Genomic DNA, 17337 nt, shown 5'->3' with positions numbered 1-17337 from the left:
AACACATTTGAGTGTGTAACAATTTTGTTATTGTTTATTGATAACAGCTCTGTGAATGTGTGCATTACTTTCCTTGTATCAACTTCTAAGTATAGCCTATTGGTTATAACCAACTTGTATTTTTTACCCTTCCATAAATCCCACGGTGTATATCAAGTCTGGATCTAATCTATAAACAGAATTTCTCCCTTTGGAAAGAGACCTTTAGATTTACTCAGTACATTTTTTAAAAATCAAGTCTTAAAAATGTAAATAAGCTAACCTTGCACCTGGTACTCGACTATACACCGTGCAGTGGAGAACTTGGCCTTCCTTCACTCACTGGGCCAGAGTATGGGTGCTGATCTAGGGTCAGCTCCCCCTGTCCATGTAATCTTATTCATTATGATCGAAAAGGCTAAACTGATCCTAGATCAGCACTTTTTATGAATATGGGCCCGGATCAATTTCAGAATCTGAAACATGGATCCACACCCTCTGATATCAGCTGGAGTAGGTAGGTATAACAACTAACATACTGTAGTTTTAAATTAGATTTCAAACATTAGACAGGGTGTAGGCATAGACGAGGTGACATTAAAAATGACCAACAAGCACCTCTCCCCTGAGCGTGTGCCCCCAGTGAGGGCTGTGTACAAAAACCTCTGCCTTCGTTCCACCCGGGCCCTATGCACAGAGTCTCTGTGTATGTGTAAGCATGTATTTGTGACTCAGTGTGATAAAATGAGTGTGTGTGATTATAGGTCATATGAAAAGGCACATAAACCACTCTTTGCACAATTCAGCCATATTCACATCGTAAGCGAGCCTATTTGGGGTAGGAGGTTATTTGCCTAATCAGTCACTGGGGTGCAATGGAGAGAGAGAATTATGATTCAAGAAATAACAATGTGGTCTAGGCTGTACACATCTGTGCTTATGAGATGTGGGGCAAGTTATTAATAATATACAGACATTTTAGGATGAATAACATATCAATAAATCTATAATTTAATGGAAATATAATTCTGCATTGAATTACAAAATGGTTCCTTAATAATCCATAAACGGCTTGAAAATTGACTACACGAAGTCCAAAGTACATGAATGACATCAACGTCACTTACACTTATGGTTAGGCATTATGCAAGAACAAAACTATTGACTTCACAGTTCAACAATTATTTTTCAAAGAAGTTTGCATTTGCTCTTGCTCGTTTACATTGATAGATTGGCTTTGCTATGGTTACCGTACAATTTAGTGCGTGATATTATAATGAGTTAAAGCTGCAACAGGTAAAATTAGAGCGCCTCTTTTCAAAACAAAGGGCCTTGCGATGATGTCCTGTCAAGCTGATTTGACCACAATCTCGCAACACTTGATTTTTCTGAAGGAAAAAACGGTTTAAATTAAGGGAGGGGGATAAATTACAACTACTTGATTAAACTGCGCATTTATTGTTTACATCTACTACAGGAACTGTATAAAGGTATATTCATGCCATGGAAGGCAACGCGACAAAGTATCTATAACGCACGCGCAGTAATAAAGCAAATGGTATAAATCTTAACGTGAAATTTTGTAGCCAGATAGTGCAGCATGGCATGCTTGTTGACGCATATATGTTAACGGGTATTGCTAAATTAATGAATGGCAAGTAGCTAAATGTTTATCTTGAACTAACGCCTCGGCAAATAGTTGTATGCAAAATGGTGCAATTATGCAAATGAACAATTCCGTTTAACAATAATCACCATCGTCTAATGAGTGTTAATTTTTGACGAAAGTTGCTGATTTTTTATACCAGAAAACATGCGAGCCGACAGTAGTGTTCACTGTGCGGGAACTAGCAAACGATCACCAGAGCTCCTAAACAAAGGCCTGTTTATGAGTGCAATCTCCATTTTGAACAATGCAGCTTGCTTACCAAATGTGCTAAATAAAAACTAACACTTTGGCGTGCATTTGAAAAATGCTTCTAAATTGCAAGCAAACGTACCTGGAGTGCTTCCGTGCGTGCTATCATGGCTCCGAAAGCTGCTCTCTGTACAGTAGCTAGCATCATCCTCATCTGGTAATTCTTCCAGAAAATCGGACTCATTATCCACGGCCTCTTCTTCGTAGTCTGAGGGATTCTCGTGTAAAAGTTCGTCTTCCTCCGACCTCAAACTAATATTATCCTCTTCCTCGTCGCTATTGTCATCGTAGACCACCTTGCACAGTGGCCGTCTCCCCCTGCTGCCGCGACCGCCTCTCGAACCCCTGCCTCTTCCTCTGCCCCGCGATGTCGTCGCTGCTCCAACTTTCCTCCGGCCCCTGGACGAATGGTAGTTTTCTCTCCGATTAATTTCTGTATCACCGGTATCCACCACCGAACCTCGTCCGCGGCCACGTCCTCGGCCCCTTCCCCTACCACGGCTACCTCTCCCTCTCGAACCGCGAACTGGCCCAGGAGAAACCTCCTGCATCTCCGCTGCCTGTTTAGGCGGCCTTCCTCTTCTCCCTCGCATTGTAGCAGATGTATTATTTTTTATTTCAATTTTAGCGCGCGACTAGTCCACGCAAACCCGAAAAAACGGGCACCCTCGGAAACCCTAACCAACGTTGCGATAGTCTCAATTAGCCCCACCAAGCCCCGGGCTCAATTTTTAGTAGAAAGTTCAAATAGAATGGCCGGCGTCCCGCTTTAGGTCGCCTGCAGTCGCCATTTTTCTTCGGATCTCTCCCTCCACTGAAAACAGACAGCAGGCCCTGTATGGAGGTCACGTGACTACTATTCTACAGTAGACGCATTTAGTTCATAAAATGTGTTATCCGTGCAAACGTGATGCCCCCACGATTGTTTATTTACGTTCACTTGTCATGTCAATTCATACAAATCAAGAAAACATGGATTTATTACAATGTAACAGCGTTGTCAATTTGCAGCTGACGTCGTCATTCTAGCCAGAATGTAGGCAAGCATACGTAGTCGGACACGGGAAAGATCAGAATCATGAAACCAAGTTGTTGTTAATTAAGTCAGTTCCAGAGTTCCAGCACATATTAGGGAGAATTAAACTATATGTCAACATTTAAATCATGTATGTATTGGTAGTTGATTTGTTGCTATTATCAAATAGACTCAATTTGTAATTTTGCTAATGCAGAGTGGAGTTATTCAATAAACTTATTTTAATGGTAAAAAATACTCATAATATATTGTGTATTGCATTGGATAATTGCATGCATTTATTTAAAAAATAGGATAGTAAAAAAAATATTCAAACATTGTGTTTACTTATTGATGCACACAGCGGATATTATGAAGAGGTCATTCAACATTCTGGATCAGAACGAAGAACATCAGAATAGTTCCATCACCATGGAATGAATGATGGTGACTTAACCTACCAATGTATCAGTTGTGGTGCAACATTGTTTCTTTTTTTTCTCTCTTTGTTGCTACAATGTTTCCAAAATACCTCTCTTATGATAGGGCCTAGCTACATTATGTTAAATTACAGTCTATGGTTTATGCTCTCAAATGTAGCCTATTTAGATCAGGCATACTACTACTACGTCCTGCTCTCTGTAGATTGTCAACGCCAAGGCTTTTCTATTTAAAACAAGCACATATCTTTATTAACTCCAGCAGGCAGAAGTCTAATTATTTCGATGTTATAGCTACATTTTCAATAGAAGCAGTCAGCAAAGTGAATGGTCGTTCAAAAAGAGCTAACAGTCTTAAAAACGATAAATAGTAGCAGGTTTAACATGGGGATGGGTTAAATTGGGAGTAATTTGATGTATAAAATATCAAGTTGTCGTGGCCGAGTGGTTAAGGCGATGGACTAGAAATCCATTGGGATCTTCCCGCGCAGGTTCGAATCCTGCCGACAACGATCTTTTTTGACGATGTGAATTGGAAGTTTCCCTCTAAAGGGTAGTACTTCTAATGCCCAAATCTTTCAACTATACATTTGTTACGCCCATTTGAATCCAATTAATGTCTTGATATTACCTACTGTCTTTATGCAAAAGGCGGTACAACACAATGGAAAAGGGCACCTCCAAGTGTTTTTAAAAAAAAACTTCATTTTCTGGTTGCATGTTCCACGTAGCCTTTAGCAGTATTGCAAAAAATATTGATGTGGATATCTAAATTACATACACTACATGACCAAAAGTATGTGGACACCTTTTCAAACATCTCATTCCAAAAGCATGAGCATTAATATGGAGTTTGTCCCCCATTTGCTGCTATAACAGCCTCCACTCTTCTGAGAAGGCTTTCCACAGAGTTAGAACATTGCTGCGGTGACCTGCTTCCATTCAGCCACAAGAGCATAAGTGAGGTTGGGCACTGATGTTGGACGATTAGGCCTGGCTTGCAGTCTGCGTTCTAATTGATCCCAAAGGTGTTCGATGGAGAGGTCAGGGTGCTGCGCAGGCCAGTCAAGTTCTTCCACACCGATCTCAACAAACCATTTCTGTATGGACCTTGTTCTGTACACAGGGGCATTTTTGTGCTGAAACAGGAAAGGGCCTTCCCCAAACTGTTGCCACAAAGTTGAAAGCACAGAATAGTAGAATGTCATTGTATTCATAGACTGTTCTCTCTGCTACCGCACGGCAAGCGGTGCCGGAGCGCCAAGTCTAGGTCTAAAAGACTTCCTAACAGCTTCTACCCCCAAGCCATAAGACTCCCGAACAGCTAATCAAATGGCTTCCCTGACTTTTATGCTGTTCATTTTCTATTCATAGTCACTTTAACTCTACATATTACCTAAATTACCTCGACTAACCGGTGCCCCTACACATTGACTCTGTACTGGTACCCCCTGTGTACAGCCTCGCTATTGTTATTTTACTGCTGCTCTTTAATTATTTGTTACTATCATTTTTTACTTAACTTATTTTTTCTTAAAACTGTATTGTTGGTTAAGGGCTTGTAAGTAAGCATTTCACTGTAAGGTTGTATTTGGCACATGTGACAAATATAATTTGATTTATGGAGCTTTAAGATTTCCCTTCACTGGAACTAAGGGGCCTAGCCTGTAACCATGAAAAACAGCCCCAGACCATTATTCCTCCTCCACCAAACTTTACAATTGGCCGTTGTTGTTCCTAGATGTTTCCACTTTACAATAACAGCACTTACAGTTAACCAGGGCAGCTCTATCAGGGCATAAATTTGACAAATTGACTTGTTGGAAAGGTGGCATCTTATGACTGTGCCACGTTAAAAGTCACTGAGCTCTTCAGTAAACTCATTCTACTGCCAATGGCGATTGCATGGCTGTGGCTCTATCCCATACACCTGTCATCAGGGGCACAACTTTCACCGGGGACGGTGGGACCCACATTCTGAAATTGTATTTTTGTCCCCCCGTTTTATCATTGACCATACAGACGCCTCTGAGCGGTCGGGTAGGCTCCCCCCAACTTTTAAAATCTAACTTGCGCCCCTGCCTGTCAGCAACAGGTATGGCTGAAATAGCCAAATCCACTAATTTGAAGGGGTGTCCACAATACTTTTGTATATGGTATCATGTACCATGTCATCTTACCTTAGACATACATATAACCATTCATGATGGTACCAAGACGAGGGTCCTTTTGTGCATAGGGTATTTTTAATACAAAACACTGTCATATGAATTCAGAATGGACTTTGTGAGAATGCAACACAGAATGTATCTATAGAAAACATGTGCGACACTACAATGTGATTGGGAGATGTACAGTTATTCACAGTCCAAATAGCCTTCAGGAAATACAACATTTAACCACAAGACTGTCAACCATATGGAAGGTTGAGTCCCATTTCCATTTTTAAACATGTGAGTATTTTGTATATTACTATAAAGGGACAGTATGTTCCATAGGTTAAAAATATCTATGCCATGTTGCAATATCATAGGACTATATCGTTTACATAATTCATATTAGAAAATATTTCTACTACACACGCCCTCAAGATTATAGAGACAAATACAAATCACATGGCTATAGGGACCTAGGCCTCAGCAATGCCACAGTTCAGAAAAAGAGAATCATTTGCTCTACACATCTGTGAATCTACTAGACTGACCCCAGATCTGTTTGGGCGCTGCACAGCCAACTCCTATGCTCATCGTTGAAAGCACAAGCAGATCTGGGACCAGTGTAGGCATCTACAGTAGGTAGGTATGATACAGCAGTTGAACCACGGACCTTTTGGTAGTGGACCAAATACAAAGTGGATCACAACGACGCAACTGACCAAGAGAAAATGGGGAGAGAAGGTCAACGGCAGAGTTTAATTAGAAATAATCTGTAAATGTAGTCTAAAACAGCTCAATGACTTCTATGGAGTACTGGCTGATGTCCTTCGACGGCTTCATTTTGTGGAGCTCTTGAAGGCTGCTCTCGATATTCCCCAGTTCAGAGAATAGTTTCACCTGGAATGGGTAGATGGGGATAGACGTTAAAGATGAAGTAGATGCACAAAGTAAATAGCAGTAGTGTGTCAATTTCGGCAAACAAATAAGAACGTTGAAGCGTGTGGCTAAATTCCTCAGCTGGGTTGGTCCCGTAGCTAGCACGTTTTATAAGCGTGGAGCGAACCAGTGCACATGCGCAGATACTCTGTGTGTCAGCAAAGTCTTGCATCGTGCTCATCCTAATATCGTCAGATGCTGCTCGTAGCAACGTCATAACGCTGAGTCTACCTTCAAGTTCTGACACAAAACGGCTAGCATTTATAATTGCAACACTTGTTTTTCCAGTTTGAACCACTGAAGAGGTAAACATTCCTCCCTGGGTGCCTCAACGGGTTTTTATTCTCACGGCAATAAAAACAAACAAATTACACTAGTTGTTATCAAGGGAACCATTATGGCAAAAATGGTCAAATATCATTTGGACCAAAGAGAAAGCATATACCTGGGACTTGACAAAGCTTTGGAGATTTGACAGCAATCCTTTGGCATCAGGAGCCATGACCAAGACCGTGAAATGAGCATCCAACAACAAGCACACCCAGTCAATGATCTAGAAAAGGAAATTGAGAATACACACATTAAGTTAATGCTATAAAATATAATTATATGCATTCACCTTTTGTATAACTTTCATGCTTCCATGTACCAACCTGTGTCATCGTGGGCGATCTCAAAACTGGCGTTTGTGTGTAGATGTCTTGGGAATATTTCAAATAGACAAACTGGAGGTACTGAAGAAAGAGCTAGGAGAGGAAACAGAAGGATGCAACCATCAGTCTTTCAATGCATCCTCATAGCTAACTGCAATTCATAAATTGGTAGTAAAAAACAACAAAAAACACCATGGTATATTGCAGGATTACAGTCAATTCCAAATAAATTCAGTCAATTCAGGAAGTACACAAATATTCACATTTTACTGTTCTTCAATGAGGAAGACTGGAATTGGAATTTACTTCCTGAATCGACTTGAATGGAATTGATCCCAACGATGGCATATTGTCAAGGAGATGGGACACAGGTATCTACTCACAATAACCTGCTGAGTGTTGAGGTCCTTCAGGTGTGGGAGCAGGAAGTTGTCACTGTACGGCGTCTGCAGGACCTCATTACTATAGCAGCACAGTTAAGTTATAACACCTCCACACAGGTTTAAGAGTCATTTCTATGGACTGGTGCTGTATATTAGCGCAAGGAAAACATTATGGTGCATTGCAGCCGACTGTTGACAATGAAATGTGTCATTGTTATTTAATATTTTATCTATCCCTATTAATGAACAATTCAACAAAGCTATAGTGAGAGGATACAGTCACAGCCTTGTGTTGGTTCAATCCCTCTGACTATTGATGATTCTGTGTGTCAATGTACGTCTATCAAATACACTGTTCAATCAATAATGACATAAGCAGATATTACTGTAGTCTTGCAATGGGATAGTGTTTAGGGAAATGATTGTCCAGTCTATACAAAAGGATACAGTAGCACAGCCTTGTGTAGACCCACGGGGCAGGCCTCTAGCTGCAGTGTGGGGTTCTTTTTATCCTGGGGAGGTTTGGGCTGGTGGTTGACGTCACAGCTGTCCTCCTCAAACAGAGGCGGGCTGAAGCCGTTCTGTTGGCCCCCCCGGGCCCCCGCCGCCACCAGGCCCTCCATGAAAGACACGCTGTCCGGCTCCAGACTGACCATCTCCACGTCGCCGTCTGGCACACTTGAGGGAGAGTGACACACGGCCGTTACAACAACAATCCTGATTTCAGGCTATTTATATGAGTTGACAAACTATTGAATTTGCAGGAACAAGACTTGGAAGCATTGGAAATGGTTCAAACAAAACAAGTTCTAGAAATAAAGCACTTCAAAATAAGGATAATTTAAAAGCAATACACAGCCACAAAGAGACCGCTTGGTTTACAATGTGGTGGGAAAAAATGCATTGTACACAATGAATAGAAACTTCAACCATCAAAAGAGAGCACAACAATTAGGCCAACAAATACATAACCAAGCTCCTGCACTGGTAGGAAACACTAGCCCGAGCTTCACCAGAATTAATCTTATTCACAACGTATAGGTTGTTACAAAAGACGCCCCATACACTATCGAGTTAGACTGACCTGATGAAGGTTTTGAGGCAGGCACACGTGACCACCTCAGGGATGTCTGGAAAGAGCTGCAGGCAGAGCTGACACAGGAAGTAGTCCTTGTGCTCCAGGGCCAGCAGCAGGAGGTCGGGACACACGCTGCAGAAAGACACACAGAACAGGTCAGAACCAAACCAAGGGACTCAACAACAGTCTGTGTGAAAATACTACAAAAAGCTTCCTTTCCTAGTATTCTTTCCTTCGTTGCTACTGATAGGTGCTGAAACTGGATAGGTACCCACCCACAATAATGTCTTCACCTATGATTTCTTGCAGTGTTCGAGACCACCTAAAGCGAGACAGATTCAAGACCAAGCCCGGAGAAAAAAGACCAAAACCGGATGGGGGGGGGGGGAGACTGTCAAACCTGAGGCCGGGAGGGCGACAAGCGGTCCGAGTCAAGACCGAGCCACGGAAAAGTCAAATTAAAGACCATGATTGTCATTTTGTCAAATCACCACCATAATAAGAGATGTAAATGTCCAGTATTTCTGTGTTCATATTTCAGAACAACATATGGATTCTTTATACATTCAGAATGGTTAAAAATGCATTCTGAGGGAAAATAGCCACTCTAGAAATCATCACTAACTCAAACACAGTGGGGAACAATGGGCCTTCTACACCAAAGGATATATAAAATAATTAAAACAATAATTCTAATTACATTATTATTTTCAGTGATGTTCTGATTTAATCTCCTCAGCTTTTGTTGGAATGGAAAGGTTAACACTGAAAAAAAAAAAAAAAAGATCCAATCATGATTTTCTTTTTTGTGGTCTCTGGGGAGATAAACCTAGCTAAGACAAGCCATTGGCTAGGCCATCAAACTAGATAGAAGGCATCTACCATTCAACTGTATTAGGGGCAACATTTTGGAGTGACAGTTTAATCAACCAACCAACTTTTGACTTGTAATAGGTGGTACCGTTTTTACAAAAACGTATGGTAACTTCTGCCTTCAAAGGCCAACCGGTCACTGCACAATAAGGAGCCGTAGTTTTCCCACGGTCTAGCTAGCCATCTTTTGTGGTAGACTAGTTGCAGAGGCTGCAGCAGGTGTTATCAAAGAAGATGTTGTTCCTAATTTGTTAGCTTCTCCCTTTTCAAGAATAACTCTCAACAAGAAGTTAAGTTTCAAATTATCATCATCTGGTGAGTGGAATTGTTTTTTTAGTTTTTTTATTGCAGCTCGCTTGCTGTTAGCAATCGCTATGAAAATAACTAACGTGTGAAACATTGTTACATTTAAACTTTAGGTCGCAGGTTACTTTGTGCTAAACATGAAACGTTTATGCAATGGGGAGTAATAGTTGTACATTAGCCTGATGGTTGTGTTTTTGTATTCTCATGATTGGGACCTACTAGCTTACTATATCCACGTGTATAGACTGCTTATCCTTTGACATCATGCTGTGTGTAAATAAGAAAAAGTTCTTAACGTACTTGGCTAGTTAAATACAAATGTGTGTGACTGCTGTCTTTCCATATGCCCTATGTGGTGGTGTAGTGGTAACTGGAGAATACTCACATTTTGCAAAAAAAAAAAAAAATCACAAGTGGCCTGCCAAGCGGAGGAAAATTACCGTGTGTGAAAAATCCTGTTTTCTACGTTTTTTAAATGAGTTTTCCTATATATTTTTCAGATTAGCACTATAAATCACCTTTTTTAATAGAACAACAAAAATGTGATGTTCTAGGATATTTTGTGGGGGTGGGGGATCGTGAGGAGTATATTTTGAATAATAATGTATTATTTCTCAGCTCAATCTGATTGGGTGGACCTGTGTCCACCCAGGCCCACACCCCTGATGCAAACAGGGCATGATGACAGAATTGCGCATCACAAATAGTCTACTAACCAAGACTTCAGACTAATACCTGGTTTGCATACCCATTGTTGCCTTAGTTAGCTTTCACTGGTATTTCTTACCTACCCTACCGTCTACCAATGTCATTCTTCTGAGCAGCTCCATGCCAAAACCAGTTGACAACTGTGCACTCTTGCTGCCTGCAGATGATATTCCTCTGAAACTAGGCTATGGGTGCGGCATGCATATTAATACATTTCACCTGCGTTGCGAAATTTTAGGCTACTTTGTGCATGATTTCTCTATTGTACTACATAACTGATAAGTCGTATGTACATCCACTACGCTACTTTGCATCAGTGGGGATTAAGGGAGTACACACAACCGCCATAAAGTGCTTATATGGCATATAGCCTCCACTACACCACTGACCCTTTAACAAAGAGCACCTCTCCTACATATGTGTTGGTATTACGGTTGTTTACATTTCAGCATCATTAATAACCTGTTCTCACACACTGAAGTCCAATAGGTTCACCACTGTACTAACCTGTCACACACTGAAGGCCTATAGGTTCATCACTGCACAAACAGGTCTATAATAGATATAAAGACTTCAGGTATTCATGTTTCCAGAAAGGAGTGTATATTTGGCCCGGCGAAGCAGTTTTATGTGCTTACTGGATAGAAGCTGATCATTCTGACTTTTTCTACTCCGCTGGTCTCAGGAAGAAATGATGAAGCTCACTGTCGGAGACCGAGTGCAAATGTATCCGACAAAGAGACACTCAAAATGTTGTCTCAAGTACTTCAACAAAGATGTCTTGCTAGATCGGTGAGGATGGAAGCAAGACACACACCCCAACTTGCATAACAAGCGGATGGCACCAACACTACTACGAGCTGACGACCCTGTTCACATTTACTTTCCATGCACCCAACATAGCCCATCATTCTGATAACCTCCCTGTCCAAAGGACCAATACTCCCGTACCGTACGAGTCAACCCAATGCCACCCTCACCTGTGGCAAAGGCACTGTGTTTGCACCAGCTGTGCCAGGGCCACGGGAGTGTAGAAGGCTGTCTCGGCCTGGCTTCGGGCCACCAGGTGGCAGGCCAGCTGGCCCACCGAGAGCTGCAGGTCCTGGGCATCGCCTCTGGAGACCAGGGCCTCCACCTCCCTCTGGACCTCATCCACTGGACGAGTCTGGAGGGGTTGAGGTTGAACACAGTTAACACCTAACTTAAAATTTCCTTGAGAACAATTACATTTGATATAAATACGCTATGAAAAGGACCGGTCATTTGTCATTCACTCAATGTACAACATCAATAGCTGTTTGAGCCTACCAAAACAGAAGAGCAAAATGAATAGTTGATCTAACATACCTTGATAAGCTCCAGTACTTGGTCCACTGTGAGGGCTTGCGCTGATTGGCTCTTCCGACTCAGCTTCTGTACAAGGGAGGACCAATCAGAACAGGTGAAATTGACATTAATCCATTCTGGTGGTAAAGTACTAGGGTCAATCAATTCAGGAAGTCAGGTTAACTTACACTCTTCCTGGTCTCCACTATTTTGGTGGGCCCCTGTGGCTGATCCCCATGGAGTAGGGTGTTCCAAGAGGGCACAGCCACCGACGATTTGGACACTACAAAGCCGCAAATAACTAAACTGTTTGCTTACGATGACATTTCAAGGGATGCTATTCAGATGCAATTTCAAAACAGTCATTTACAGATTCAGTACATTAGATAGGTGAAGGAAACATATGCAATAACGTGTAAACAGGAGTGATATATCTTCATCTGAAATGGCTTTCTATTCACTACTTTTGACCAGGGACACTAGGGCTTGTATTAAAAGCAGTGCACTGTATAGGGAATAGGGTGCCATTTTAGATTCAACCAGGCACTGTCAAGGACGACAAACGCCACTCTGGTGACTGTTTTACTGAGGAAGTGCCTTGTTACCTGCGATCCCAGCGTGTCGTAGTTTCCCCAGGGCCGAGGCCAGAGAGGACTTCTGACACTCGTAGGGAATGACGGAGAGGGCCTTGCCATGAGGGACAAACAGCTTTCCCAAATAACACCAGACCTGAGGGGAAATTAAGGAACGATCATTGATATAAATAGGAGGGAAGTGGATCTTTAGTACAAGATACATAGAGTCATTTGGTTGAAGTTTGTGAGGCAAAAAAAAAAGATCACTCCAAATTCTGCGTATTCCTACCTGTCCATGAATTCTTCCCACCATCTCCTTGCCAGCCTGAAGAGTCTGGAAATTAGTATTCCAGATGCAGAGGAAATCTGAAATGGAAAAAATAATAAAAAGGATCGGATGGATGTCAGCAATGTGGTGAAAGCTCCCGAGCAAACAAGGGGAAGATATCACCATGTTGTTTACACGCGTCAAATCAGAACTTTGAAAAGTACGTATCTAGGGGTTGATGCTGGATTGGGCGAATGTGTGTGAGAATCAGAATTCAATCAATTCATGAAGTAAACTAGAACTCCACATGAGGAAAATTGACATTTCTGTTTAGCTCCTGAATTGACATGGCATTGATCCAAACCCTGATATTTACCTTTGCCAGTCCTAGCGGAGGGATGGGGCACCCCCACCACAGCCACATGAGCTTCGTCCAGGGCCACTGCCGAGGCAGCTCCCAGCTCCCCCTCCCCAACGGGCAGCCTCAGGCGCAGGCTACGAGGCAGGGGCTGCACCCCCTCCAGCCCCACATAACCCTGCGCCGCCACCACACTCTGGTACACACAGCCGTTAGGGTCTGGAGAAAAGAGAGAGCGAGATAGAAGACAGAGATGCAAGTCAGGCCTTATGTCACCAGCAAATCACTGAGAGCGCAAGTTTCTCATAAAAAACTAAATGCTATCATGAGGCTGTAGCTACGATGACCAACAACTGCGTTTCATTGTTTGTTAAGTGCTTCATTGATATCGAATGCAGTACCATTTCAACAGTATTCTAGTTATCTGGGGGGGGGGGGGAGACAACATTAAAGCTGTAATATGGAACTTTTTGGGCTACCTGATCAAATTCACATAGAAATGAGTTATAGATCTGTCACGCTTTTGAAAGCAAGTCAAAATGGTACATCTGTTCTATGTGCGCTATTTCTATGCTTTCTGTTCTTAAGTTTAGTTTTCCCGTCTTTTACTTCCGGTTTTGCACACCAGTTGCAAACAGCTGAAAATACTACATTTTTGGTTATTGAAAAGATATTTCACTGCATTTGAGATGGTACATTGATTCTCTACACTATACATTGTTTTGTCACGAACTGAAAATAGGTTAACTATTAGAATTTTAACAACCAGGAAATGCCAGAATGATTTCTGCATAATGCACCTTAAAAGCTGAATGAACATTACTACTTGAACATTTCTAACACATTACTTTGGCAGGGAAGTGACGGCCGTACTCACACAGGTAGAGCAGGTTGAGGTGTTTGTCCCGGAGAGAGGCAGAGAAACTCAATGGTGCAGCTCCAGAGTCTTCTCTCTCCAGCCTATACTTCTGTAGGGTGTTGGGGTTGAGCCTCTGCACATAAAGGCAGCGCTCCCCTTTCTGTGCCGGACAACAGGGAAGCCATGTTAAACATGACATTGTGGCACAGAATTCATTCTTGCACTAAATATAGCATGTTGCAGATGGCACTGCGTTTATGCCTGCACGTGGCAGGTCATTGAGTACACGGCTATTCAGCGTACTGGTGTACCGCGAGGAAAGGATATTCTACCTGCTCTGTCGTGAAGAGGACAAAGTGCTGTTTCTCAGCCACGATGTTGGTGCTCCACCTAGGGGGTAACATGAGGACATTGTCAACTGTGTGCATCTCACACAAAAAACGATTGTTTACTCAAATGAGCCAAGTATTGACAGCAATGTGGACAGAATTATCATAGTCGCTAACTCAATGTAAATTAATATGGGTGCAAGTTTAAAAAAACAATATACAGTTGAAGTCGTAAGTGTACATACACCTTAGCCAAATACATTTAAACTCAGTTTCACAATTCCTGTCATTTAATCCTAGTAAAAATTCCCTGTCTTAGGTCAGTTAGGATCACCACTTTATTTTAAGAATGTGAAATGTCAGAATAATAGTAGAGAATGATTTATTTCAGCTTTTATTTCTTTCATCACATTCCCAGTGGGTGTGATGAAAGATACTCAATTAGTATTTGGTAGCGTTGCCTTTAAAATGTTTAACTTGGGTCAAATGTTTTAGGTAGCCTTCCACAACCTTCCCACAATAAATTGGGTGAATTCTGGCCCATTCCTCCTGACAGAGCTGGTGTAACTGAGTCAGGTTTGTAGGCCTCCTTGCTCGCACACACTTTTTCAGTTCTGCCCCCAAATTTTCTATAGAATTGAGGTCAGTTCTCAGTAGATGTCCTAACCGACTTGCCAAAACTATAGTTTATTAACAAGAAATTTGTGGAGTGGTTGAAAAATTTGTTTTAATGCCTCCAACCTAAGTGTACGTAAACTTCCGACTTCAACTGTATATATTTTTATATCCATAGCTCCGAAAGAGAATACGCCAACCGGCCTCTATAGTGGTGGGACTAAAGCCAACCAAACCTAAGGTTACGGATCGCTAATCCAGACTAGTGTCCATTGTCTGACCTTATGACCTCCTCCTCTGATAGGACATCCTCTATGGGCTGCTGGGGGGCGGAGAGGAGGGAGTCCAGGAGTCTGACTGCCCCTCTCTGAAACAGCACCACAGGCTCTCCCCCAGGGGCAGAGTGGACCCGCCATACATCAGCAGATACCTAAGAGACATTGCAGACACAGAGCCAGTTAAGACCGATAACTGCGAGACATCGCAAAATGACCGCAAAGCCAGAGGAAAGCCTGAGATAAAAAGGAAATGTAATTTGATTCAATTTTGGTACAATGACTTCTCACTGGCACAGTTCATGTTACTGTGCAATTTGCAGAGTATGTCACCATATTGACAAAGTCAAAGCAGAGGAGGTTGAAATTGTATGCGTGTGTGAGAGGGAGCTCATACTTACAGTTGCTTTAAATGTTTTGTCTAAACTGAGGTCTTCATCTTTCCAAACTCTGATGACCTAGTGAGTAAACATTTATTGACCATGAACAAAATGAAGACAACCACTTTATTTAAAGAATCAAGTCCAATTGTCAAGTCCAGATGTTTTAAATGTGTTCAGTTTCTATGTTTGTGGAAAGTGTCCACAAGTGTTACCTTGTTGTCGGACACCACTACATACTCCTTGGTCTGAAAGTTGAACACTGCAGGACAAGTCAACAGCTGTCCCTGTTTCACCGTCCAGCTACCCAGAGGCTTCTGGTCTGAAACCTGTCAACACAGCACCTCAGAAGTAAACAACACATTTTTCAACACAAACACAATTTTTGCCATATTATTGCGGTAAGTTACGTTCATATTCAAATACAAGACTAGTGTGACTACCTTTTTTGACAGTGGCACCAACGTCAGCTAACCAAACAAACCCACGCCAAGCAGCTATCTAGTAGTACGGTTCTCATTGAAAGACCAGTACGTGTGCTAACGTCCACCTATGTGCATGTCGATTGATTCAAGTAAACCGTCTGAATACGCATATTTGTTGCTAGATAGTTGATGAACACCATTGCAATACTGGTAAGAGAGGGATCAATTGTTATATGTAGCTAGCTAATATTTTGAAACGCGTCGGATCCCCCCCACTGCAATGGACACGAGTGTGCCATCAGCTGAGCTGGTTCAACATTTTAGCCACTTATATTGGTCAACATTACCTTGTATAAAGTGACAGATCTCGTGGAATCGGTGACGACGACATGGTCACTGTCTCCATCCAGTTCAATTCCCTGAATTGGCGAATCTGAAGCATTTTGAGTTTGTACAAGTCCGCACAACGTGAATTCCTCATACAGCGCGGCCATGCTGGATGAAGAAAATGAAAATTGCAAACCTCGCGAGACTTACCCACGGCTACCATAGAGTGTTTTGCTTAAAGATGGAAAACTGCAGTAAGATCAGACAGCGCCCTCCTGTGACTAGGTTATGGTATTTCATAATGAGTTGTGGTAATGTTGTGTGGTGCCTGTAGCGGTCAGTGCCCCTGTGGGTATATACACTGCTCAAAAAAATAAAGGGAACACTAAAATAACACATCCTAGATCTGAATGAATAAAATATTCTTATTAAATACTTTTTTCTTTACATAGTTGAATGTGGTGACAACAAAATCACACAAAAATTATCAATGGAAATCAAATTTATCAACCCATGGAGGTCTGGATTTGGAGTCACACTCAAATTAAAGTGGAAAACCACACTACAGGCTGATCCAACTTTGATGTAATGTCCTTAAAACAAGTCAAAATGAGGCTCAGTAGTGTGTGTGGCCTCCACGTGCCTGTATGACCTCCCTACAACGCCTGGGCATGCTCCTGATGAGGTGGCGGATGGTCTCCTGAGGGATCTCCTCCCAGACCTGGACTAAAGCATCCGCCAACTCCTGGACAGTCTGTGGTGCAACGTGGCGTTGGTGGATGGAGCGAGACATGATGTCCCAGATGTGCTCAATTGGATTCAGGTCTGGGGAACGGGCGGGCCAGTCCATAGCATCAATGCCTTCCTCTTGCAGGAACTGCTGACACACTCCAGCCACATGAGGTCTAGCATTGTCTTGCATTAGGAGGAACCCAGGGCCAACCGCACCAGCATTTGGTCTCACAAGGGGTCTGAGGATCTCATCTCGGTACCTAATGGCAGTCAGGCTACCTCTGGCGAGCCCATGGAGGGCTGTGCGGCCCCCCAAAGAAATGCCACCCCACACCATGACTGACCCACCGCCAAACCGGTCATGCTGGAGGATGTTGCAGGCAGCAGAACGTTCTCCACGGCGTCTCCAGATTCTGTCACGTC

General features: G+C 42.5%; 2 protein-coding genes and 1 non-coding gene across 3 annotated transcripts in view; 1 reads left to right on the top strand and 2 right to left on the bottom strand.

The window, feature by feature from the left end:
* LOC120032373 (nucleosome-remodeling factor subunit BPTF-like) overlaps positions 1-2692 on the bottom strand; it is a 52792-nt gene extending 50100 nt beyond the window's left edge. Inside the window, exon 1 of the mRNA XM_038978423.1 lies at positions 1980-2692. Within this exon, the coding sequence (XP_038834351.1) occupies positions 1980-2490 (511 nt within the window). The 5' untranslated portion in view covers positions 2491-2692. The remainder of the gene's footprint in view (positions 1-1979) is intronic.
* A 1090-nt stretch (positions 2693-3782) lies between these two features.
* On the top strand, positions 3783-3864 carry trnas-aga. The gene has a single exon. It is a non-coding gene; the product is annotated as a tRNA-Ser (tRNA).
* A 1712-nt stretch (positions 3865-5576) lies between these two features.
* Positions 5577-16349, bottom strand: LOC120032603 (nucleolar protein 11-like). The gene is made up of 18 exons (XM_038978766.1): positions 16203-16349; positions 15646-15759; positions 15452-15508; positions 15057-15205; positions 14164-14221; positions 13850-13991; positions 12991-13191; positions 12636-12712; positions 12377-12500; positions 11960-12054; positions 11793-11858; positions 11426-11610; positions 8565-8690; positions 7928-8158; positions 7481-7559; positions 7098-7190; positions 6890-6997; positions 5577-6405 (listed from the first exon to the last, which is right to left on the bottom strand). The coding sequence occupies exons 1-18, from the start codon at positions 16347-16349 to the stop codon at positions 6292-6294; spliced, it is 2166 nt and encodes a 721-aa protein (XP_038834694.1). The 3' UTR covers positions 5577-6291.
* Positions 16350-17337: the final 988 nt, after the last annotated feature.

Source organism: Salvelinus namaycush, chromosome 39 (genome assembly GCF_016432855.1).
Source record: "Salvelinus namaycush isolate Seneca chromosome 39, SaNama_1.0, whole genome shotgun sequence".
NCBI lineage: Eukaryota > Metazoa > Chordata > Actinopteri > Salmoniformes > Salmonidae > Salvelinus > Salvelinus namaycush.
This window is presented reverse-complemented; position numbering and strand designations above follow the sequence as displayed.